The sequence below is a fragment of the Pinus tabuliformis genome, chromosome 6, assembly GCF_031772625.1.
Source record: "Pinus tabuliformis cultivar Carrire ecotype Pingquan chromosome 6, CPIR1, whole genome shotgun sequence".
In the NCBI taxonomy this organism is placed as follows: domain Eukaryota; kingdom Viridiplantae; phylum Streptophyta; class Pinopsida; order Pinales; family Pinaceae; genus Pinus; species Pinus tabuliformis.
Window position 1 is genome coordinate 107,342,442 of NC_142292.1, and position 25,212 is coordinate 107,367,653.

The 25,212-nt window shown below is 37.8% G+C and overlaps 1 protein-coding gene across 1 annotated transcript; it reads right to left on the minus strand.

The window, feature by feature from the left end:
* Window positions 1-3,907: 3,907 nt before the first annotated feature.
* On the minus strand, window positions 3,908-24,040 carry LOC149257532 (uncharacterized). The gene is made up of 6 exons (XM_089414395.1): window positions 23,736-24,040; window positions 23,581-23,650; window positions 23,330-23,435; window positions 5,397-5,495; window positions 5,171-5,305; window positions 3,908-4,888 (listed from the first exon to the last, which is right to left on the minus strand). Exons 1-6 carry the CDS (start codon window positions 23,887-23,889, stop codon window positions 4,001-4,003), a joined length of 1,452 nt encoding a protein of 483 aa, XP_089270521.1. The 5' UTR covers window positions 23,890-24,040; the 3' UTR covers window positions 3,908-4,000.
* Between the last annotated feature and the right edge of the window lie 1,172 nt (window positions 24,041-25,212).

Sequence of the window (25,212 nt, forward strand, 5' to 3'; positions counted from 1 at the left end):
AAAAAGTATTTAAGACTATCATGACCCATTTTTACTTTGAAGTGTCTTCCCATTAGGTAAGGTTGTCATTACTTAAGTGCATGTAGCATTGGCAACATTTCTTTCTCATAAATAGCTTGCTTGAAATGTAGCTGTAAAAATACCCAATCGCCTACATCAAAACTTCTTTCACTACGATGTTGATCTGCTTGTTGTTTCATTCGATTTTGCACCAAAGTGGCGTTATCCTTTAAAAGTTGGAGAACTTGTTGTTGATGCCCGATGTGATCTTTCACTGCTTGAATCTTTTTCTTCTTGATATCTCCTTCTATATTGAGAGTTTGAGGAGTGGTAATTTCTTCCAATGCATTACAAGATATGGTCAGATTCATTTCTTAATGCTCGATGTGATCTTTCACTTCTTGAACATTTTTCTTCTTGATAAGTCTTTCTACCTTGATAGTTTGAGGAGTGGTAATTCCGTCCAATGCATTACAAGATATGTCGGATTCATTTCTTCTTTCTCGATGTGATCTTTCACTTATTGAACATTTTTCTTCTTGATATGTCCTTCTATCTTGAGATTTTGAAGAGTAGTGATTCTTGCCAATGCTTTACAAGATATGGTCGGATTCATTCCTTCTTTTTCTGGGGTTAGTTCTTGGTGTATATCCTCTTCTTTTGATGTTTTTTGATCATTTTCTTCCTCCTCTCCACAATCAATGTAAAATAATTTCTTCTCAGCACACTTATGATCTTTAATGTATTTGTTATCACAATTGTAACAAAGCCCTTTTGCTATTTTTTTTTCCAATTGTTGTGGTGTCAACCTTGTAAATTATGGAAGGCTAAGAGAAACAACAATTCCATATTTATAGTTGTGAGGGGTAGACTTCCTTTTTGCCATAATTTTGCTTTCCACTTCTCTTGCCAACTTGAATGCCTTCTCCAATGAATCAAGTTTCCAATGTTAAATGTTATCCTTTAAAGTCCCTATGGAGACATCAATCCTCTGCTTCTCTGGAATATTATTTTCCCTTATATTCAATTTTTATAGGCTCTGCCATTGAACACTTTTGTTTGAGATTTATCAATTGGCTAAAGAAGGTGTTTTTCTTTGTATCATCATAATGTGCTATCATTTCCTCCGTGAAAATTGACCACGTAACAAGTGGTTTACGAGAACAAAGCCCTTTATACCATAAAAATTCATATGGTTCTAAATATGAAGATGCAATACGTATCTTTTGTAACAGTTGCACCTCATGCAAATCAAAATGTTGCTCCATCTGTAGTATCCAATTTACCGAATCCTTGCCATCAAACTTCTTCATATTGCCTTTTCTTGATTTTAAGAGCTCGATCTTGAAATGATTGTAACTTTGGAATTTCAGATCTCCAAGTTCTAAAATTGCGTCCTGCAGTAACCCTCTGAGTCCTCTTTCTAACTCCGCAAGTCTGATCAAGATTGGATTCTATAAGGAAGATTTATGTCAAATCTCCCACGATGACCTGATTATAGACTAGTTTAGTAGAGCAAACTTGTACAAAGTGCCATGTGTCACTGTTTCAACCTTAGGACCTGAAACCGATACACAGAAAACTACAATCTGTCATCTTTCTACGTCTTACAAAATTTCAATTTGATGCTCAGAGATAAAGTTATGACGATTTTCCCAAAGTCACCTGTTTAGGATGTAATTCGGGAGTCTGCAGAAACCCTAAATGTCGTGGATTGTATCTCCGAAACTATAGCGAACCAAAATCTGAAATTCGGGCCCGAGCTTCACCAAAATTGCGGCTCAAATGGGTTTTAATTTCAAAGTCTGAAGCTTCGCAAAAAAAAAATTATAGCTAAAATTCCACAATGACCTCTTTGATATGGAATTCTGGAGTTTTCAAAAACCACAACTTCCTCAGATCATATCTCCGAAAATATAGCGGTACAAGATCGGAAATTTGGACTCGAGATTCAAAGTGATTTCGGGTCAAATGGGTTTTTTTTTAAGCTTCTAAAACGTCATAGCGAAAAAGTTGTAACGAAAATTCCACGATAACCTGTTTGGAGCAGCGAAACCCTAGAATCCAAAGCTCTAATACCAAATGTTATGAAATCAACTCACAAAAAGATAGAAAATATATAGCAACGCCTTAAAAATAAGCCTCTTCGAAGGGGAAACCTCCTTTACATTACACAAATGAACAATTCTTGGATGATACAAATGGCAAGACCTCCTTTCTATATATAGGAGTTTAAGGGGTTATAATATAATCAGAGCCGACATAACAATAATCATCTAAGGGCACAACAATAACAATAGTGGGCTTCTATGGAGCACAATAATAACAATATGGGGACTACATAGACACAACAATATAATAAGGGGGTTGTACTAATAACAATAAGGGGTTACACTAGTAGCATAGGGACCTAACAAAGGCTCATGTCTTGTTCATGGTGGAAGGAGAGATTAATAGATATATTCACAGTTTACTACTTTTGTCATAGATTAGACTTGTAGTCTTGTGAATTTGAATTTTTTGTCTTACCCTTCCTAGTTCAGTGTGTACTTGAGTCTTGGTGGTGGCCAAGTGACCTATTTTGTAAACATTATTATTTGAATTTTGGACATGACTCGTGTTGACAATTGCTCACATGCTAGATAAGTTACTTGAATGTTTGATAATTTTATCTTCTAAATGTTTTATGTTTTATGATATGCTTAAAAATTTGATGTATGTTTGTAATTGCTAGAATCTAAATTGTTGATGCTTGAATAATTAATCATTGATGTACAATGGAATTATGGATGCCATATCTATCTTGATTTATGTAAAAATATGCATTCATGTCTTCTACAACTAATTTGGTATTTGGAATGTTTTTTGTTAATATAAATGCCAAATATATATATATATATATTAAACGCTTCCTAGATTTTTGAGAAATGACACTTTTGCGTCTGTCTTTTACAATTAATTTGGTATTTGGAATGTTTTTTGTTAATATAAATGCCAAATATATATATATATTAGATGCTTCCTAGATTTTTGAGAAATAAGGCTTCTGCATCCCTTTCTTCCAAAAAAAGGTCCTTAGTTTGTGCAACATTGCATGAAACCCATGCCTCACGAACAATAATAATAAATTTATTTTTCTCTTTACAATAAATACATAGAATCGTGACTACATATGTCATTATGAAGACCAAACCTAGTTACATATTTCAACAATTAGAAATATTCCAAAATGTCAAACAGCATAAACACATAGCATATCTACTTTGTTTAGGGAAACTATCTACTTTGTTTAGGGAAACTGATTTGCACCTGGAAAAATTGAAACAGACGCTTACATCCTTGGAACCAACATATAATGAAGATGACGACGTTGCGTTCATAAATTTATTTGCCAGATTTGTCACGGGCAAAATCATCTTCCAACAATAAGATTGATACCTGAAATGGTTTATCTTCCATTTATGAAAAATTAGCCCATGAACAAAATGATATGCCAAACAATTTCGTAATTTTTAACATAAGATGTGATTCAGAGTGTCCTGGAGCACTGCAACGCTGTCTGTGGTCACTCGATACATTTGGCAGGGCTTGATGAACTTACATGACAATTAGCTTATGATTGTGTTCCCATCATTTAGACATGTTGTAGATTGTATGAGAAAGTAATCGTGCTCAGAAATTTCTTTCAAAACCCAGATTAGTTTGTAATTAAGCAGAAGCAATGTAAATCAAAAGACCATGACAGTAATTTACTTAATCCACTCCAACATAGGCAAATCAGATCTTAGACCTAAAGTTAGCTTCTTGTCATGCAAGAGATTTAACTAATATAGCGCAGTTCTCTTGAGCCCACTAAGATATCCAAGCAAGAAACAGAATTTTACATAATGAATACACAAATCAAGTATGAGGTTCAAAAAACTCCGGCATTTGCCAAAACTTGCATTTCATAATGAACCAATACATCTATAGACTGAATTTTTTTGGAAAAAGGAATTCTTTACCCTACATTAGATCTCAACTTCCTCTTTCCAGTCAGTGTCTTCTGTGGCAATGAAAGCCTGGATCTCACTTGAACAGGCTCTTCATCACTCTCACTATCTGACACAATAACAGTTGGTACCTCTTTTAAATCTCCCACCTGAAATCTCTCTTCAGTACTGTTTTTGGGAACATCTTCAGGGTGAACTGACCTTAACATGGGGAGGTCATGGCTAGTTGACCTTGTAGACTGTAGGCTCTGCAATTCACCGTGCCTTCTCTTATTATGGTTCTGAAGAGAAGGAATACTTTGGTTAGTCTGTATGGATATATTACTCTGTAACTGCACTGTTTTCATGTTCTCTTTCATACTCATTGTAGAGTTACCGTCCAGAGGTTTCAAGGCTGACAACTTTGATGAAGGCTTTTTTGCATTCCAACTCCATGCCTGCAAATTCTCCTTTTCCAGTAAAATTATTTCCTCTGCACTCCTATCCTGTCCCTTGGATGTGTTTTGCATCAGACTAGATGAATCACCGGTTCCACCTTTTTCAAGCAGCCTGTTTTCAGCATCATTTGTTTGAAGTACTGAAGTGGCATGGAATTTCTGCTGAGCATTCATATCCATATGCCGTGCAAGTTGCAAATTTACATTCTCTTTGTACATCTTTCTTTGGCCATCGGTCACAATCTCACAAGAAGGATCTTTTTTTGGCTGCAATACAGGTTCTCTTGCCAATGAAAGTTTCTTGCTCAGCAACTGTGTTGGTTTTACAGGATTCACAAGATGGTCATTTTCCACTTCCCCCTTGTGATTTGATGCATCTAGAGCTCCACTTCGAGATATTGCAGCAATTTCGTTGATTTGTTTAAGAGGGTCAATCATTTTATTTGATGTCTGCCCAGTCTGTATAAACAGATAAAAATAAGGAAACTAGATAGGTTTGACACTGAAAAATTATTGAACAAATAGCTTCAAGACTAACATTTAATATACTCATTTGCATAATAAGTCAACAAAGAGCATGTGAAAAGAAAACGGAAAAAGCATTTTCTTAACATCTAAAAAGGAACAGGAATTAAAAAGCTCTCAGTGAAGCTTATCCACAATGACAGGGATTGTCACATGTGACTTTCATTTAGTGCCGTCCATGTGTGCTAGAAGTTGGAATGTTTCTGAATCTCATACCAGTAGTGCACTGCCTGCGCATGATGTCTCCATTGGAAAAGTGTTCAGCTGATGATCCATTTGCATTGCATACTTCTGGGTGCATGATCTTGCTTTTTGATCAAAATTAGATCTATTGTGCTTGTATTTTGCACTCTGTATGAAATCGATTAGAATTTTACAAGTAAAATTAACATAAGTTCATGTTGTGAGTATGAAATGAAATGGAAAATGGGAGGCATCTCACTATATCACCCATAAGGCCATCATCAGGATTTGGCTCAGAAAGAAGCAAACCAATACTTGCCAAGACAGTTGCAATGTTCAGGGATGGTGCCCAAGCACCCTGCAAGTCATAGAAAAGAAAACTGGTTGCTTGTTACACATCATAGCTCTTTAGTATGCATCTAAGCAAGCAAAATTTACAACTTTTACCAAGAGGAGGAAGATAAAACAAAAGAGAAAAATGTGTAAAAAACTTCACAGTAAGAAGAATCGCAGTAGCACCCAGAAAAGTAACAAAGAGAAAGGTACAAGTCACACAGTAGCCAATGACCTAAGAGTCTAAAATCGGACACCCGATACACCATAACAATGGAATTCTTAATAAAAGGAAAACCTAAGGAGCTCTCTATATCTGAACATGCCACAATTCCATGTTCTTGTCTCTAAAGCTGTATGTTGTCCTTAATATGGATCAATCAAATTTTTAGTCACATGAAAGCATACGTTTTCCATTAAAAGGAAACTTATTTCCACATTTTCATATTTTATGTTTTTTTTTTCAAATTTCCCAATACATGTCATTTTATTATTATCTTCAATTTTGTGTTGAAGTTTAAACTTTGATGATGCCGATGATGATGATAATTGTTACCATCCACTTAAACCAACTTTGGTCTATCAGGTTTGTAAGAAAAACGGTAAGCAAATTAATTGGTTTGCTTTAGAATATTATTTCTATGCTCAAAAAAAATGGAGAGAAGCTTTCCTAAATATCAATAGTTTTGATTAGTTATCAGGTTAGGAAGGTTGGTATTGTTACAAATATTTTGAGATTAAAATCTAATGTGAGCATACAGAGAACATTCTAGGAGAAAGTTATTTTCATCATCCATCTTTTTAGTATTGTAAAGATGGCCTTCTTAGTATTGTAAAGATGACGAATCCTTTCATCCCTCGGTGTTCATACATATCCCAACAAGCTGTAATCTGTGGGTTATACCACATTCAACATTGCTATCTTGTTCTCGTTTCGTCAAACATCATATACTTTTAGTTCTTTAAATATGTTACTTCTAAGCATTCTGTTGCACCTGAATCCCTTGTCATTTTGCAAAAAATTTATAGCCATGCTATATAATATGGATGTATTACACCTAGAATATTGTGAAAATTAAGCTGGCAAAGAAAGAAAGTACCAGAAAAGACAGTAAATATAAAGTTTATAAAACATGTAGTGGCCTGAATAACGTGACACGGAAATTATCATCCTCCCAGGAAACCATAACAAAATCATAACGTTTAAATTCGTTTAAATAAAGAAAATCAAAATACATATGTTTTATAGTTTAGCTTGAAGCGTTTTACTGCAGTTTTCAAACATTAAGGCTCAAGCATCTTCAATCATCATCTGCTTCAGTAAATTAGACTAGCATTTCTGAATTAGAAGTAGTTATTGTTAAAATTTGTAATTCAGACAGGTGTCTCTGCATAGGCCTTGTGTCCATGCATGCAGAAGACAGCTTAATAATTACTTATTTCAGCAGTTTTAATTATTCCTAAGTTTTACTTAGGAAAAGTACACTGATTTATTTAATTAATGTAAACTTAGGCTAAATGATGACCCATTGTATTTGGCCTTGGAAGGCTTATAAATTGCTGAAATGAGTGAAGGACATTATTTTCGAAATCACTTTGAGTGAGAGAGAAGAGGGTCGAATTAGGTGATGTTGGAAGTTTGACAACGAATTATGTAAAATTGGGTAAAAATGTAACTAGTTAGTTCTATACCGAAATAGCAGTTATGTAACGGAGGAGGCTGGTATAAAACTAGTGAATGCCCGAGAAATGTAATCGTGGAGAATCATTGTTGGATTAATAGAGATTCCAATCCCTTGCCCCGTGGATGTTTCCTTGACACCCTGTCAAGGTTTTACCACGTAAATCCTGTGTGTCTATTTGTGTGTTTGGTTTCAGTTTTCAATCAGTTATGTTCTTTTCTTGCTCAATTTATAACTGAATGTATTGATTTTCTTTCCTCAGTATTTCCCCTATTCAAACAACAATTGGTATCAGAGCGTGTGTTTGGTGCTGCGTGAAGGTTTTTTTTTGTGAGGAGAGGCTGTTGAAGAGCCAGCATCTGCATTGAGGAGGCTCTGTGTGAAAAAAGCGTGGAAAATCGTGAAAGGACACTGCGTGAGGACGAAGAGGAGCCTGCCCTGCGTGCTGCCTACATGGAACACTATGCTAGTGGAGTTCTTTGCTGCATGAAGGCTAGCAAAGCCTGTCACTGTGTGAAGACAAGTGCTGCATTCATCGCGTTGCTGGTCTGCCCTGCGTGCTGCCTGCATGGAATGCTGTGCTGGTGGAGTTCTTTGCTGCGTGAAGGCTGGTAGAGCCTGTCTCTATGTGAAGGCAAGTGTTGCGTTCATCACGTTGCTGCGTGGAGAGCAGAAACTCTGCGTGTGGAGTTCTTTGCTGCGTGAAGGAGCCTGTCTCTGTGTGAAAGGCGGTGTGGAGTCTGCAAGAGGAAGCTGCATGGCTGAGGGTGGCCGCTGCTCAATGCGTGTGAACAGAGGCTACTGCTCCATCTGAGCAGATCTCTGCGTGAGTTTGTCTGCAAAACCCGTCGAAGAACTACACCTGGTGAAGGGCAACACTGCTGCGGCCATAGACCTGCGTTCTGCGTGGAAGAGAACCAGAGCTGAGCGTGTGTGGGGTCTGCGCTGCCAAACCAGAATCCATCAAGGCAACACTGTTGCGGTCTGAGTGCTGCCAGAGCAGAGCTTGCGTGCTGCCAAAGGCCTGGCTTGCTTGTCGCCAGAGGAATTCTTCAGATCAGCAAATATGGATCCGGGTAATCTTTCTTAAATTTGAGTGAAATTTTTCCAGAAATTTGAATTTGGAGGGAAGAAAATCAAAGAAATCCAAGAAATTTCTTTTTCCAGAAATTTGTGAAAGACAGAGGGGTAAAAATCAAAGGGTTTTTTCATTAATTTGAAAGTAAAGTCTGTTGAAGGGTTGTTGTTTTTTTTTTTAAAAAGGGAATTATTTTTTTGAGTACAAAGAGTTTGTTTGAAAAAAAAAACCCTAGTTGAAAGACTAAAGATTGAAACCCTAGACTGAAAGAGTGAAACCCTAGGAGGAAAAATAGAAAAATGGCCAAGATGTCGAATGCAAAATTCGAGGTGGAGAAATTCACCGGAAATAGCAATTTTGCTCTTTGGAAACTGAAGGTTAGGGATCTGCTTGTACAACAAGGGTTGCACAAGGCATTCGATGGGAAAACTAAGAAACCTGCAACTATGACTGATTCAAACTGGGAGGACTTGGATGCTCGAGCTCTTAATACCATCTGGTTATGCCTAGCGGATGAAGTTCTCTTCAATATTGTTGAAGAGACTACAGCTTCAGGATTGTGGGAAAAACTAGAAAAACTCTATATGACAAAGTCATTAACCAACAGAATTTATCTGAAAAGACAATTGTACAATCTTCGAATGAAAGACGGTTCAAAAGTTGCAGAACATTTGAATGTTTTTAATACACTTATATGTCAATTAACAGATATGGAAATTAAAATTCAGGAAGAAGAGAAAGCCATAACCTTGTTGTGTTCTGTACCCGAATCATGGGATCACTTCATAACTTCAATCAGCTTGAGCACTGCTGATTCTTTGAAGTTTGAATCAGTCATGGGAGCTCTCCTGTCTGAAGAAGTATGAAGGAAATCCAGTACTGAAACAGTTGCATCAAAAGCCATGGTAGCTAGAGGACGCTCAAAGGAAAGAGGAGAAAAACCAAGGGGGTCTTCCAGATCGAAATCGAAGGGAAAGAAGTGTAAGGCAAAATGTTGGCACTGCAATAAAATTGGACACTTGAAGAAAGACTATTGGAAACGAAAGGAATCTGATAACCCAAAGAAGGAAGCGAATCAGGTCGATTCAGGTATGATAGACGAAGTTTTATCTGCTGAAGAATTATGTATGATAGATGAAACTTCACCTGAATGTAATGTCTCTCAAGGTTTAGATAGCTGGTTGTTAGACTCTGGTGCTCCTCATCACATGTGCCCACATAGAAGTTGGTTTACTTCGTATGAAAATGTAAATGGTAGTTCTGTGTTTATGGGTAATAATGTGCCATGTCAGCCTGTTGGGATGGAAAATATCAGGATTAAGATGTATGATAACACAGTTAGAACATTAACTAGTGTTAGACATGTACCTGATTTGAAGAAAATTTTGATTTCTTTGGGAGTGTTGGATTCAGATGGTTATAAGTTTACAGGTCAGGATGGCGTCTTGAAAGTCTTTAAAGGAGCCCTAGTGGTTATGAAAGCAAAAAAGGTCGGAAATCTTTACAGGTTAAAAGGAAGTACTCAGGTCAGTGAAGCAGCGGTTGCGTCAGAAAAGGAAGAAGCAGGTACTCGTCTATGGCATCAGCGATTGGGTCATATGAGCGAGAAAGGTCTTCAGATACTGATGAAACGTAAATCTCTTCCCGATCTGAAATCCTTGAAGTTAGATTTCTGTAAACATTGTGTGTATGGAAAACAGTGTAAACAGAGATTTAAAGTTGGAAATCATAATAGTAAAGATATTTTAGACTATATTCATTCTGATCTGTGGGGACCATCCCCTGTTGTGTCATATGGAGGTGCTCTATATTTTTTAACGTTTATTGATGATTTCTCCTGTAAAGTTTGGGTCTTTATGCTAAAAAGGAAAGCTGATGTATTCAATGTCTTTAAACAATTTAAAGCAATGGTAGAGAAAAGAACAGGCAAATCTATTAAATGTTTAAGAACTGACAATGGTGGTGAGTTCACTTCAATTGAATTTGAACAATACTGTAAGGATGAGGGAATTATTAGACACAAAACTGCTATTTATACTCCTCAGCAAAATGGTATTGCTGAGCGTATGAATCTGACTCTTATGGAAAGAGCTAGAAGCATGATCAGCAATACTAACTTGCAAAAGGAGTTGTGGGCAGAAGCAGTATCTACTGCTTGTTATTTAGTTAACAGATCACCTTCAGTAGCAATTAATTGTAAAATTCCTGAAGAAGTTTGGACAGGTCAGTCTTGTGATTATTCACATTTGAGGATATTTGGTTGTGATGCTTATTCTCTTATTCCGAAAAATCAGCATTCAAAATTAGATCCAAAGTCGAAATGTTATGTCTTTGTTGGGTATGACTATGCAGTGAAAGGATATAGGTTGTGGGATCCTACATTGCGGAAGATAGTCATTAGTAGAGATGTAACATTTGATGAATCTTCTCTTTTAAAATCAAATGTTGAATGAATTGAACATGAACAGGAATAGGTATCGCCAAATCAACGAGTTCAGTTGGAGGCTAGACCTTTCGGTGGCAGTCGAAAGGAAGGAGAGACTTCTGGAGAAAAATGTGTTGAAGACACAAAGGAAGCCGTTGAAGTTTCTGAACCAATGCAAGTTTCTAAACCAGTTCAACAACCAGTCGCTCTAAGAAGGTCTACAAGGGAAAGAAAAACTCCCCAAAGGTATGAAGATTCTGCTTCATCTTTTGCTTTGATTACTGAAGATAGGGAACCTTCTTGTTATCAAGAAGCAGTAGATGATACAAATAGCGAAAAATGGAAAACGGCTATGGAAGAAGAAATGGATTCCTTGGCCAAGAACAATACTTTAGAGCTTCCTGAAGGGAGAAGTGTTGTTGGATGCAAGTGGGTCTTCAAACTGAAACGGAAAGTTGATGGAAGTATCGAAAGGTATAAGGCGAGACTAGTAGCAAAAGGGTATTCTCAGGTTGAAGGTATAGACTTTCATGAGATTTTTTCTCCAATTGTAAAACTTGTTTCTATTCGTACTGTGTTGGCACTAACTGCGTTACTTAATCTTGAGTTAGAACAGTTAGATGTTAAAACAACTTTTCTACATGGTGATTTGAATGAAGAGATATATATGGAACAGCCAGAAGGTTTTGTACAAGGTCGCAGCAAAAGATTAGTTTGCAAGCTCAGGAAATCATTGTATGGTCTGAGGCAGTCTCCCAGAGAATGGTACAAGAAGTTTGATTCCTTCATGGTGAGCCAGAACTTTATAAGAAGTGAGTATGATCATTGTGTATACTTCAAAAGTTTCAATGGCATATTCATTATCTTAGCTTTGTATGTTGACGATATGCTTATTGCAAGCAAAAGCATGGAAGAGATCAACAAGTTAAAGGCTCAACTTTCTAGGACGTTTGATATGAAGGATCTTGGAGCAGCAAAACATATCTTGGGCATGGAGATACACAGAGACAGGAAAAATAGTAAGCTTTGGTTATCACAGCAGAAGTATGTGGAGAAAGTACTTGAAAAGTACTCTATGAACAATGTGAAACCTGTTAATATTCCACTAGCTTCCCATTTTAAGCTTTCTTCGGTTTTGAGTCCTAGAGCTGATGAAGAAAAGCAGTGTATGTCTCATGTACCATATGCAAATGTTGTAGGCAACTTAATGTATGCGATGGTATCTACAAGACCTGACATTTCACATGCAGTTGGAGTTGTCAACAGGTTCATGGCAAATCCAAGTAAAGAACATTGGCAAGCAGTGAAATGGGTGCTTCGATATCTAAGAGGCACAAGTGACCATTGCATCGTCTTTAATGGTAGTGAAGGTTCAGTCTGTGGATATGTAGATGCTAACTATGCAGGTGATTTGGACAAAAGAAGATCTACTACAAGTTATGTCTTTACTCTTGCAGGTGAAGCAATTAGTTGGATGTCAAAGCTTCAAGAAACAGTTGCGTTGTCCACTACCGAAGCCGAATATATAGCTGCTTCAGATGCCAGTAAAGAAGCAATCTGGTTAAAGGGTCTGCTCGATGAGATTGGAAGGACGCAGGAGAAAGTGAATGTACTTTGTGACAGTCAAAGTGCTATTCACTTGGCTACAAATCCTGCTTATCACAGCAGAACCAAGCACAGACATGTGATCGATGGCGGAAAAGTAGCTCTTCAAAAGGTCCATACGTGAGAGAATTGTGCAGACATATTCACAAAGCCAGTTACAGTAGAGAAGCTGCGATGGTGTTTAGCTTCTCTTGGCTTGCAGAAAAGATGATGAATGGGCATGGGCAAGGGATTAGGAAAATTGTTGTCAAGGTGGAGTTTGTTGGAAGTTTGACAACGAATTATGTAAAATTGGGTAAAAATGTAACTAGTTAGTTCTATACCGAAATAGCAGTTATGTAACGGAGGAGGCTGGTATAAAACTAGTGAATGCCCGAGAAATGTAATCGTGGAGAATCATTGTTGGATTAATAGAGATTCCAATCCCTTGCCCCGTGGATGTTTCCTTGACACCCTGTCAAGGTTTTACCACGTAAATCCTGTGTGTCTATTTGTGTGTTTGGTTTCAGTTTTCAATCAGTTATGTTCTTTTCTTGGTCAATTTATAACTGAATGTATTGATTTTATTTCCTCATTATTTCCCCTATTCAAACAACAGGTGAAAAACAGGAAAGTCGAGCAGTTGATGAGAGGGATCATACTCTAGGCTGAGTGAACAGGAAAAGAGGCCGAGTTTTCTGCTTAAGTGACTGAGTCTTGGGCTGTGGAAAGAGGTCGTGCTTCAGGCCATACCAAGCAGAAGGGATGGACCAACTTCTGGGGCTGTTGATTGGCTGTAATATCTCTCGTACTTCTGCCGTAATATTTTCCTGAAACCTAATAAAATCACTCTTTGTTGGTTTTTACCCACACAGCAGTTTTCCAGAGTAAATAGCTGTGTAAAAATTGTGTGTTGAAATTTCTTATTTTTTGTGTGCATAAATTATTAAAATCTCAACTCTGTTAATTATGCATAGATTTATGATTTAAATTTTCTGAGTTTCCAGTAAAAATAAATATCTGGGTATAAAAATTTACTGGAACATTAATTTGATTGTTGGGCTTAGAGAATTTAACATGGTATCAAAGCGAAGCCTCTGAAATAAATTCAAGCGCTGCACAGGTTCAAGCTCAAAGGGGTTCGTTGTCCTTCTAAGGGTTTCAGCAAACAGTGATTCAAGGTTTGATCTACCATGGCAACCAGTGTCAAGTATGAAAACAGATTAGAAGGAGCCTCAAACTATCTTTAGAGTAAAATTTGAATCATAGCAGTTCTCAAGGAGAACAAGTTGTGGAACTTTGTTAACTCTGTGATGGTTGTGCCAGCATCAGATCCTATTGCCCTAGATCACCATGAGGTGAAATAAGAAATGGCACAAAGGATCATCTTGGCGAAGTCAAAGATCACCACCTGATTCCCCATCTGTCTCAGAAAAAGACTGCCAAAAGGATGTGGGATGCACTCACTAAAGTGTACCGCAGTCACAAGCAAAATCAAAAGATAGTGCCTAGGGACAAGCTCCACAGCACTTGGATGTCCAAGGGAGAGAATGTGACTTCCTACCTTACCAGGCTCATGCAAGTGTGTGAAGAGATGGCGGTTGTAGTGGAAACAATCCCTGATTTTGAACTGGCCTTGAATGGCTTTGCAAAGCAATGGGATGTATTTGTAAAATGCATCATGGGACAAGAGCATCTTCCCACCTCGGAAAGGTTGTGGAATGATTTCATACAAGAAGGGATCCGAGAAGAGTCTCAGCATGCAGTTCAAAAGAAGAAAAATGAGGAAGAGAACCTAGCCCTTAGCTCTAAGGGCAACGAAAGGCCAATAAACGCCCCACTAAAGGAGCTACCTCAAAGGTAAATCCAAAAGGATGTGGGATGCACTCACTAAATTGTACCACAGTCACAAGCAAAATCAAAAGATGGTGCCTAGGGACAAGCTCCACAGCAATTGGATGTCCAAGGGAGAGAATGTGACTTCCTACCTTACCAGGCTCATGCAAGTGTGTGAAGAGATGGCAGTTGTAGTGGAAACAATCCCTGATTTTGAACTGGTACATAAGCCTTGAATGGCTTTGCAAAGCAATGGGATGTATTTGTAAAATGCATCATGGGACAAGAGCATCTTCCCACCTCGGAAAGGTTGTGGAATGATTTCATACAAGAAGGGATCCGAGAAGAGTCTCAGCATGCAGTTCAAAAGAAGAAGAATGAGGAATAGAACCTAGCCCTTAGCTCTAAGGGCAAGGAAAGGCCAATAAAGGCCCCACTAAAGGAGCTACCTCAAAGGTAAATAAAAATAATTTTGTTGCTGGCAAAGTGAAGTGCTTGGTGTGCCACCAACCAAGGGATTTTTCCAGCCAATACCCTAACAAGAAAAAGGGCAAACAAAAGAAGCAGGTCGCTGCTATAGCTGAGATGAACAAGTTTGCAGCCAAATTTGAGGATGAGTTTTCACTCATCGCATGTCTCTCTAGACCACCAACATGTGGTACATTGACAGTGGTGCTTCATGTCACATGACTATAGTACAAGACTACTTTACCAATCCAAAAAAAAACATAGTTTGTGTTGATTTTTATAATGCAATTAAGACAAGCACAATTTTTTTGTCATATAATTACTTCCAATGATACAATTTATCTTCTTAGCACATTCAGATCATTAAAAAAATACACTTCAGAAATTTCAACCATAAGGAACAAGTTGTACACACATGCCTTCCAATTTTCAAGAGGCATCTCGGCTTGGTTATGCCCTGCTTATTTCGGCCTCTTACCCAGGCCGAGATTTCTAGGAAAAAGAGGCTGAAATAAGCAAAGCATAACTTAAAGGGAAGCTCAAGAGAAGGTGGATCTTCCTAGGACTTCAATCATAGAGAGCAAACCACCACAGATATTTTCTAGTTACATGGCTCTTATGTGTGAGTTGATTGAGGCTAAGCCTTCAATTTTCTGGAGGCATTTGAGCATCAAGTGTGGATAGTCAAAGAGCATTCTTCCATCATGAAGAATGATGTATGGGAGGTTGTGCCAAGCCTGAAGGAAAATCCTTGGTAGGATCTTGACGCAAGAGGTCAATTGAACAGCAACTGAACAGCGATTGGACAGCAACCGAACAGCGATTGAACAACAACCGGTCCCACATTGACTTCCCACATTGACTTTCCCTTTAGAACATAGGGGCTTCACTCTGTGTCATTGATCTCCTCTCTCCAGATCTAACGGTCGACAGTGACATCGCAAATTGCAATTTCTCCTGGCCAATGTTCATTCACTCATGAATGATGCGATGTGATATAATCCAACGGTCAGCAATCAGCAGTCATCCAACGATTGACAGCAATATCGCACGAGGAACTTGTGCAACGCTCACCCGCCTCACGGAGCCGATATGGTTTATAAACCTTGATCTATAAAAATTCGGGTCTGAGTTTAGACTTAAACTCCGATCACTTTAAAACCCGATATCCATTGGATAACAGAATTCATCAAATCCTACAGCCTGCGGCCCTTCAACTAACACGCGGATTACCAAACGCTCAACCCCCGTAGTTGACTATGACGTAAGCAGTTGAAACTTAAATCAATGGTTAGGATGGAGTACGGGCCTTCAACCACGATCAAGCCTTTCCAAACTCTTCTACCCCCGTCCTTAATACTAATGACCGTGATTAACACATAAACACTGAGATTATAATTAAAATACGAAAAACAAAGAAAATACCCGGATGAGTTTCAAAACGCAAATTCACGAAAGTAAATGAGAGTCTTCACCAGAATTGACACGCAATCACACACTGAATCAATTTCTTCAATATAATGATAATTACAGAGTCTTGGCCCTCTCACTCAATTACAACAATTTAACAGACCTCTGTCTTAATCTCAAAAACTATCTATCACTCAACTCTCGCCTCTCACTCAATCCTCAATCATCTCAGCTAATCCTCTTCATTACATTTTCTTCTTTTTATGAATCAAATCCTATTCTAACTGTACGAACAACTCGATCTCTATTTTTAATCAATCTAACAATCAAATCTCTATTTTCAAGCTCTATTACACACCTATGCTAACAACTTTATCCCTTAGTCTAAAATAAGACAATTTCCTAACTATTACAATAATGAATTACAAATCATTTTCGAGAGATCCAACCCTCTCGACTAAAACTGACTTTTGACCACTCAGGTCAGTGAAATTCAACTCATTTAGCCACAACATGTGAACAAACCATCACATTGCTGGCTAAGTCCAGATGCTCTTGCATCAAGTCTAGGTGGAAACACGTTGTTGACGGCAGTGTTGAGAAGTTGAAATCCCAATTCGTGGCTAAGGGGTTCTCACAAATAGAGGGAGTTGACTATGATGAGACATTCTGATTTGCCCCAATAGCTAGGCATTCCTCCATCAAGGCTGCGATTTCCAATGCTATAAAGATGGGTTGGAAGATCCATCAGATGGACATCAAGGCGGCAATTCTTAATGGTATGATTAAGGAGGGGGTTTATATAGAGTAGCCAAAGGGTTTTCAGGTGCATGGGACTGTACAAAGTTCAAACTCAAGCAAGCACCACAAGTGTGGTATTCTAAGATAGACAACTATTTGTTGCGGATGGACTTCACCAAGAATGATGCTGACTCAAATTTGTACATATTGGTCAAGGGAGAGCCACTCAATCTCGTGTTATATCTAGATGACCTATTTCTTACAAATTCATAGAAGCTCATTGCAAATTGCAAGAGGGATCTTGCTTTGGAGTTCGAAATGAAGGGTATGGGGTTGATGCACTACTTTATGGGGCTAGAGGTGTGGCAGAGAAATGGACAAATCTTCCTTGGACAGTTGAAGTGCATTGTGGAGATCTTGAAGTGATTCAAGATGGTGACCAATTAGAAGAAAATCAATGCTTCCAAGTAAGAGGCAGTGGACTCCACTTTATACAGGTGATTGATGGTTCTCGTATGTACCCGATCAACACCAGACCGGATATATATTTTGCAATCAATACACTCAGTCAATTTATGGTTGAGCCAAAGTGAGTGCACTAGGTGGTTGCAAAACACATACTCAAGTATTTGCGTAGTACAATGGAGTATAGGTTGAGTTATGTCCAAGGAGATGGAGTAAAGCTAGTGGGTTATTCGGATGCTGACTGGGCATTGACAGGAAAAGTAATTTAGGTTGTTTCAACTTGGAGTCTAGAACTATTTCTTGGTTCAGTAGGAAATAGAGGTCAGTTACACTAAGTTCTGTTGAATTTGAATACATGGCAGCAAGTTTGGCATCATGTGAGACCATTTGGCTTCCTCAAGTTACTCATGGGGCTATTTTATCAGGAGTTGGAGCCAACCGTGATACATTGTGACATTCAGAGCTGCATCAAGCTCTCGAAAATTTCAGTGTTCCACGATAGGTCAAAACATATAGACATTAGGTGTCACTTCATACAGGATTATGTATAGAAAAGCAGGGTCAAGCTACAATATGTACCTACAAATGAGCAGGTTGCAGACATACTCACGAAGGCCTTGATGAAAGGCAAATTCTTCTTCTTCAGTGACAAATTGGGGTGGTGCAGAACACCATCCTTGCTAAGAGGGTGTTAAAAATTGTAGCTCAAACAAGTGTGTCTGCATAGGCCTTGTGTCCAGACATACAAAAGACAGCTTAATAATTACTTATTACAGCAGTTTTAATTATTCCTATGTTTTACTAGGAAAAGTACATTGATTTAATTAATTAATGCAAACTGAGGCTAAATGATGACCCATGGTATTCTAATGATCCATAGTATTTGACCTTAGAAGAATTATAAATTGTTGGAATGAGTGAGAGAAGGACACATTAGTTTCAAAATCACTTTGAGTGAGAGAGAAGAGGATCAACTTGGGTGAAAAACTGGAAAGACAAGCAGCTGAGGAAAGGGGTCGTACTCTAAGCTAAGTGAATAGGAAAAGACATAGAGTTTCCTGCTAAAGAGGCCAGCCGCAGAAAGGGGCCATATGTTGCTGTCGAAAGAGGTCGGCCACGGAAAGGGGCCATATATTGCTGTGGAAAGAGGTTGTGCTTCAAGCCATACCAAGTAAAAGGGAAGGACCAATTTCTGGGGCTGTTGATTGGCTGTAATATCTTTGGTACTGTTGCTGTAATACTTTTCTGAAACCTAATAAAATCCCTTTTTGTTGGTTTTTTCCCACACTAGGATTTTCCAGGGCAAATAGTTGTATAAAAGTTGAGTGTTCGAATTTCTATTTCTTGGTGTGCATAAATTGTTAGAAGCTCAGTTGTATTAACTGTGCGTAGATTTCAGATTTAAATTTTCTGGGTTTTCAATAAAAATAAAAATATGGGTATAAAGATTTACTAGCACATTAATCTTATTGGTGGACTTAGAGAATTTAACAACTATATCCTAAAACCCCTGCATCTTCCTCTTCTCTAAATACTGATGTAACTTACATATTTGGCGAGAAGATGGATAACAAAAGATAAGCATCAACATCTAAAGGAAGATGTCAAAAACAAGTTAGAAAAAAGTAAAAATGTGTTGTGGAAAAAACTCAATGCCACACATGAAAGATTTATTCCAAGAGAAGAATCACATGAAACACAGATAGGGACACAGATGCCTCTGACTCTAATTTTATTTCCAATTTTGATGTTGATATTGAATCAGGATTTCAAGCCTCTTCAGGTTTTTTAATCTTATATTTCGCCTAGCTCCTGTTCCTCTCTCTTTTATCATCATGTATATCTCTTCTATTTTTTTTATAGACTTTAGCATCCGGGAGTGTTTAGGCACCCATAGTCTAGTGGCCACTGTTTGCACTGTCTAGTCTCGTTGACCTTTTCCTTGATCATTTGTCGACATCATATCTTATCTATTATTGGAATCTGTCATTTCTTCCAAATTTAATAAAGGTCTGACAACATAATTACTTATATAGAAGATTTTTCGGCGTAAATCACATTTAGAAAAACCTTTGTCGACGCGTTTCGAACCAACTAGTGTGGTTCATCATCAGGACAAGTTGAGAAGTCAGATCAAGGCTGTCAATTATATAGGGAGAGCAGATCCTCAAACGGTTAGGTTAATCGTTGAATCTCTGCATCTTTTGAGAAAAGCAAGATCTGACTTCAACTTTGAAACCTGAAAACCTTTGTCGACGCGTTCCGAACCAACTAGTGTGGTTCATCATCAGGACAAGTTGAGGAGTCAGATCAAGGCTGTCAATTATATAGGGAGAGCAGATCCTCAAACGGTTGAGGATCTGCTCTCCCTATATAATTGACAGCCTTGATCTGACTCCTCAACTTGTCCTGATGATGAACCACACTAGTTGGTTCGAAACGCGTCGACAAAGGTTTTTCTAAATGTGATTTATGCCGAAAAATCTTCTATATATGTTATGGATCACAGAAGCCTCAATTCAACAACATAATTACTTATTTAATCACAAGACAGTTCACAGGTTTGTGAGATCATCTTTGATTGTGGAGAGTGCAGATTTGAGAGCTTGTGTCCTAAGAAATAGGAAGTCACAAGTGCGCAAGAGAATAGGAGCCTCAGGTGCACAAGAAAATAGGGACTTGTGCGCTAGGAAATAGGGGTAGATTTGCGCTAGGATTTGGGAGCCTCTTGTGTGGTAGGAAATAGGGACCTAGTGCGCAAGGAAATAGGGGCTTCAGTGTGCAAAGATCAAGAAGCAAGATCAAGTGATTTGCAAGGCAAGTCAAGGCTTCAGCGGGGGAACAGTTGTGTGCTAGAGGGCTGAGATCAACTAGTGATCAAGGCAAGCCGAGATCAATTGTATCAGCTGAGATTAGTGAGAAGAAGTAGAATGCTTTCTCAGAGACAGATTGCTTTCTAATAGGTCTAATTGCTCAAGCACAATCAATAAAATACCACAACAAAGATAGCAAGTTTTCCCTTTTGGGTTTCATGAGTAAACAAGCACGTCAATTTGTCTGATGTGTTTTTATCTCTAGTGTTTTATTTGCTGCTTATAAATTGTAAGAAACTTTGTATCTTGGTGAAAGTAAACTAGGTTTCAGTTTTTAGTTGCTTGTTTTCAGTTATTCATCTAAGTAGTTGTAGAGTTTCATGGAAAATATAAATGTGTGCGCGCATGTGTGAGAGACTACATATATATAGAAAAATAGATGCTCGTGGGACACTACACTCTCGAGGATTTTTGGAAAATGAGAACATTTATGTGTATACACACACGTGTATATATATATATATATATATATATATGCATATATGCTACACTCTTTAGAATTTTTGGAAAATGACACTCTCACTCTCTAAAACGTTCCCACTCCATGCAATCCTGGTTATTTCTCCAACCAACTCCGCATACTCGAAGTTCTATTGAAAGCTCAAAGAGTCATCAAAGGAGTAAGAGATAATTGAGCTACGAATATATGGTCGAATGCCTCTCACTTCGCAATGAGAGGATATCTTAAAGTTATGCGTATATGGGATGTATGGACTTGTCCATGTCTATCTAATTTAAAGTGTTCTGTTGTTGTGGTAATAAAATGTTGTGGTGGTCTAGCCCACCAATGTTTTGTTTTGATATTGACTCAATGACAATAGATAATGGAATGGCTAATCCTCCTTCAATATTATAGAATGGACAAGTTTGTGGGCTTGATAATTTTTTGTAAATTCTTCAAAATAGATATTATGTAATTTCTCCTTGGAGCCTTTTAGATAATGTGCAATTCTAATTTTCCCTGAAAAAAATGTAACCATTTACTACTAGCAACTCAAGTTATTTAAGGCCCAACTTCAATGAAAACAACTATGAGACCCTAGCATACAAGTATCATGACATCCTTTTGCCATTTTGAGTATCTCCTTTGCATGGCTTCTTCTTCCCTGTGTCAAGTCCTTAGTTTTCCTACTATTATTCCTCCAATCTTGTCCTTTTAGAACCACGAACACTACATACTACTTGTTTTGAAAAGTGTCTTATATTTACAAAAAGATATTTATAAAAAGCTAAACAAAATATTGGAGGGGATATACAATGGAGATCATAACCTCTTCCTCAAAGCAACTAGTGTTAAAATAAAATCAAATACTCAGTTGAGTTTCAAAAATCAAATATCTTTTATCAAAGGCGCTCCTTTAGCCAACAGCTTATGGCAAACCTCATCCCACCACAAGAACTCACCATATGAGCAAAAACAAACTTGCACCTAATTTCCCAAAGAATAAATAAGGCAAAAACCCTCAAGTAGTGCCAAATCCCGATAAATGCAAGGCAAGGTTGTGAGCAACAATCACCAAATATGCAAGTCTCCAATGAATCCTTTGTTGAGGCAACCCTAAGCACTAATCTTCAAGAAACCTCCAACACTACTTGACAAACTAGCACTCCCAAGAGATTCACTGTCTCTGAGCAGTGGCAAACAGGACAAAGGTCGTTAGAAAGCCTACTCCATCAAAAATCCCACTCTTGGCAAACCTATCTTTTGACAAAACCCCCTAGTATATCACCCACCATGCAAACACTCTCAACTTGTAGGAAAGTCAAATCAACCACACACTATGAAGGTGACAACTCCATCTAACCTCCAAATCCCTAGAAAGCCAATAAGCATCAAGAACCAAGGATAACAGATGTCTCTAATAAAGCATGGAGGACAAATGGGAGAAATCATACTCTAGAAGCAGATGACCATAGCAACACGCTCAATCCCTCCAAAATGGTCCCAACATCCCAATGTTCATTTTAAATTACTTAGTCTCCAAGATAAGCCCTTGTAACTCCATATCTAACAGACAATGGAGAGCAAGTAGACCATACTCCTAAGCAGGAGGATGCCACTCTTTCCAAGAATGAGAGGCAGTATCCCAAAAATTTCCCTATAAAAGGATACCCTTCCTACTCAACCTAAAAAACTATAAATGAGACAAATCGTCCACATAAACACCCTACGTCCTCCATCTCCAAATGGGTCAACAAGCTCAGTCTACCACATAAAAACCCTACCACCCTCCCACTACCAAGAAACCAAGCATACATCAACTTTCCAACCTCACCAACTACTCCTAAAAATGAGGGAGCCCAAAACCTGAAATAAATGGGGCAATGAAGAGCATCGCATAATCCAAAGGCACCTTGAACTCTACCTATATGTTGCACTGCGAGGATCCACTGTTGAAGCAAGACTTACCAAGGCGTTAAACCCTCAAGACACCATACCACCCACTTAGCCATGAAAATGCTATCTTGGCTGGCAACATCAATCAACCCAAGGCCCCGTGTCCTTGGACACAGTGCAAACATCCCAAGTAACTAATGGAAGGCCCCACTCGCCACCGCACCTAGACCACAAATAGGCTCACAAATTCCACTCAAGCCGATGGTAATGAGTCATGCTGGGGAATAAGAGACGTAGCAAACATGAGAAGCCTGAAGAATACGGCTAATAACAGTCAACTTGCTGATAGATCAGAGGTATTTATGGTGCCAAACATGAAGCTTGCTCTGCAACCCCTGTAAACACCAATTCCACATGGCTACTAGTGAAAGACCTTCCCGCAGCTGAATGATCCGGTACGTTTACGATTTTGATTATAAGCTTTGCTATCTATGGCTTGCCAAGATGACATTTTCAAGATTTTGGACTAGTGGTGCCATGCTTTAGTGGCCTATTTTTCGTACGTAAATGCTTGTGAATGTTGTGATTCTAATCCAGAATCTCAACCAAAGGCATAATTGTTAATGCCAGAACTAGTCCTGGGTGATTCTGGTGGAATAACTGCACCTTGCCTGCGACAACATTTAAGCTAAAATCGAAATCAGAGTTTAATGGGGGCTAAAAAAAAAAAAATCTAAGTACTTCAGAGGAGCCGTTCATTGAACCATTAGCCATAGCAAGGTCATGAAAGCTTCGTCGTATTTTTGTCTGTTGAGCTGGTTTTTAACTAGCTGTGAACAGTTACCACTCTTTTGTTCCCCTCTGACTATTAATAAAAATCTTGTTACAACACGAGAAAAAGACATTCTTAGCAACAATAAATTATTTCCTACTCAGAATTGGGAGCTAATTGCACATACCTTGGGCGGCAAATTCAGGATATCGAGGCAAATACGCCCTCCGTTGTCAATATTGGGATGATAAATTGGGGTCACAAATTTCACATTTGGAGGCTCGAAAGGATATCTGCAATTGGAAAAATAATATTAAAAACGACTTAAAATCCAGAAAATAAAATCATACTCAATAGACCGAAAAACCTAAATTGGAACTCAAACTGTTCCAGAATCGAAACTGTTACAACTACTAAAAAGGAATTAATTCAAATAACCTTTCGGGTACTTGGATCTCGAGCTTGAAAATCCCTTTAGCATAAACAGTCCCCTCGGGCCCTTCAATCTCTGTTGGAAATCACAAAGCTTGTTGCATTCAGACCCTAGCTTTAGACGCACTTAAAATCAAAATAAATCCAGGAAAAAAACTTACGCGCTTCAAGGCGAGTGAGGAGATTATCATTGGAAGGCCATGCGCAGATTCCGGGAGGAGGATCAGTTTGCAGCCGCTTCAGTTCTCTCTGCATACGCGAGCTGAGTCGAGCTATTTGTGTCTGCTGTGAGACAGAGTATGAATGTTCATTCATTTTCGTTCGCCTGCGAGCCTTTCAAACGAGCTGTTTAAATCATGGCGCCTCAGTGAAGCCTCACGAGCTGTTTAAATCATGGCGCCTCACTGAAGCCTCACCTTGACACTAAATATATAAAGCTCCTTTAAATCGTGGCTTCCCACGCAAGCTTCTCCTTGAAAGGAGATACATAGTATTAATATCTGGAAAATGAAATAATGATGATTATTACATGTATTTTAAGCTCGGTTTTTTTCCTTTCGAACCTTATGGTGTTATCTAGCCTATCAACTAATCGAAAAGATTTATCAATAAAAATTATTTAAGTTTTTAATTACAATGTGTAAGTAATAAATTATTAAAAATTTTAATGATATAAATTTAAATATTTTTTTTAATTTTGAATAATTACTATAAAATTGGGTAATATGATGGTCGATGAAATTGCAAATTTGTATTTCTTAAAGTGTAGTTTTGAATGTGTAATTAAATTTAATGTTCTTAAAGTTTCGGGGGACTTTAGTTTGTAATTCGATATCTGTGAAATTGTTGAAACGCTAGAGACACTGGTTAAAATTGAAACTCTAGAGAAACTAGTTAAAATTAGGCTACAGGGAAGAGGACATGCTACCCAGTTACAGGGAGGAGGACATGCTACCCAGCGACAGGGAGGACATGCGACCCAGCCTACAAGGAGGAGGATATATAGTAGTCTCCCCATGTTATAGGGAGGAGGACATGTAGTAGTCTCCTAAAGGTTTACTAACAGTTACCTATCAAGCCGGTCGTTGGGTTCCTCTAAATCACAAAAAAATGTTCTCAAAAACTCTTAATACACAACTATTGTATCAATAATTCATATATGTAATTTTGGTAATTTTTCTAAATTTTAGATAAAATTAATCACAAAATATAACTTTAAAAGGTTTACAAAGTTAAATGTTTAAATTACACACAAAAATATATTCAAAAATCCAAAAACACTTATTTATGTAAGAATGTTGTTTTAGAAGGTTATACTAACACAATATGTAACAAATTTTATTTACTGTTATTTTTGGAAATTTAAAACACTGTGTAATAAATTTGGTTTGATGTTCTTTTTGGAAATTAGAGGACTATATTTTATGGTGTATGTACATTTTTTTATAGATAATATTGTTTATTTTTTTTATAAATAAGAGATTTAATTCCTCCATATTCCCATAACTTATTGTCATCCTTCTTAATATCTACAAATATTAAAGTAAATTAGGGTTAGAGTTAAGAAACAACATTCTTACATAAATAAGTGTTTTTGGAGGTGGGTCCCTTTTCCCACAAACAAGGGGGTCTCATACA

Excerpts from the sequence above, each read along its gene's own strand:
- LOC149257532 (XM_089414395.1), bottom strand. The coding sequence starts at position 23,889 with ATGAATGAACATTCATACTCTGTCTCACAGCAGACACAAATAGCTCGA. Across the intron at positions 23,651-23,735 it reads CCTCACTCGCCTTGAAGCGC|AGATTGAAGGGCCCGAGGGG; the intron begins GTAAGTTTTTTT and ends GATTTCCAACAG. Across the intron at positions 23,436-23,580 it reads GAGATCCAAGTACCCGAAAG|ATATCCTTTCGAGCCTCCAA; the intron begins GTTATTTGAATT and ends TTCCAATTGCAG.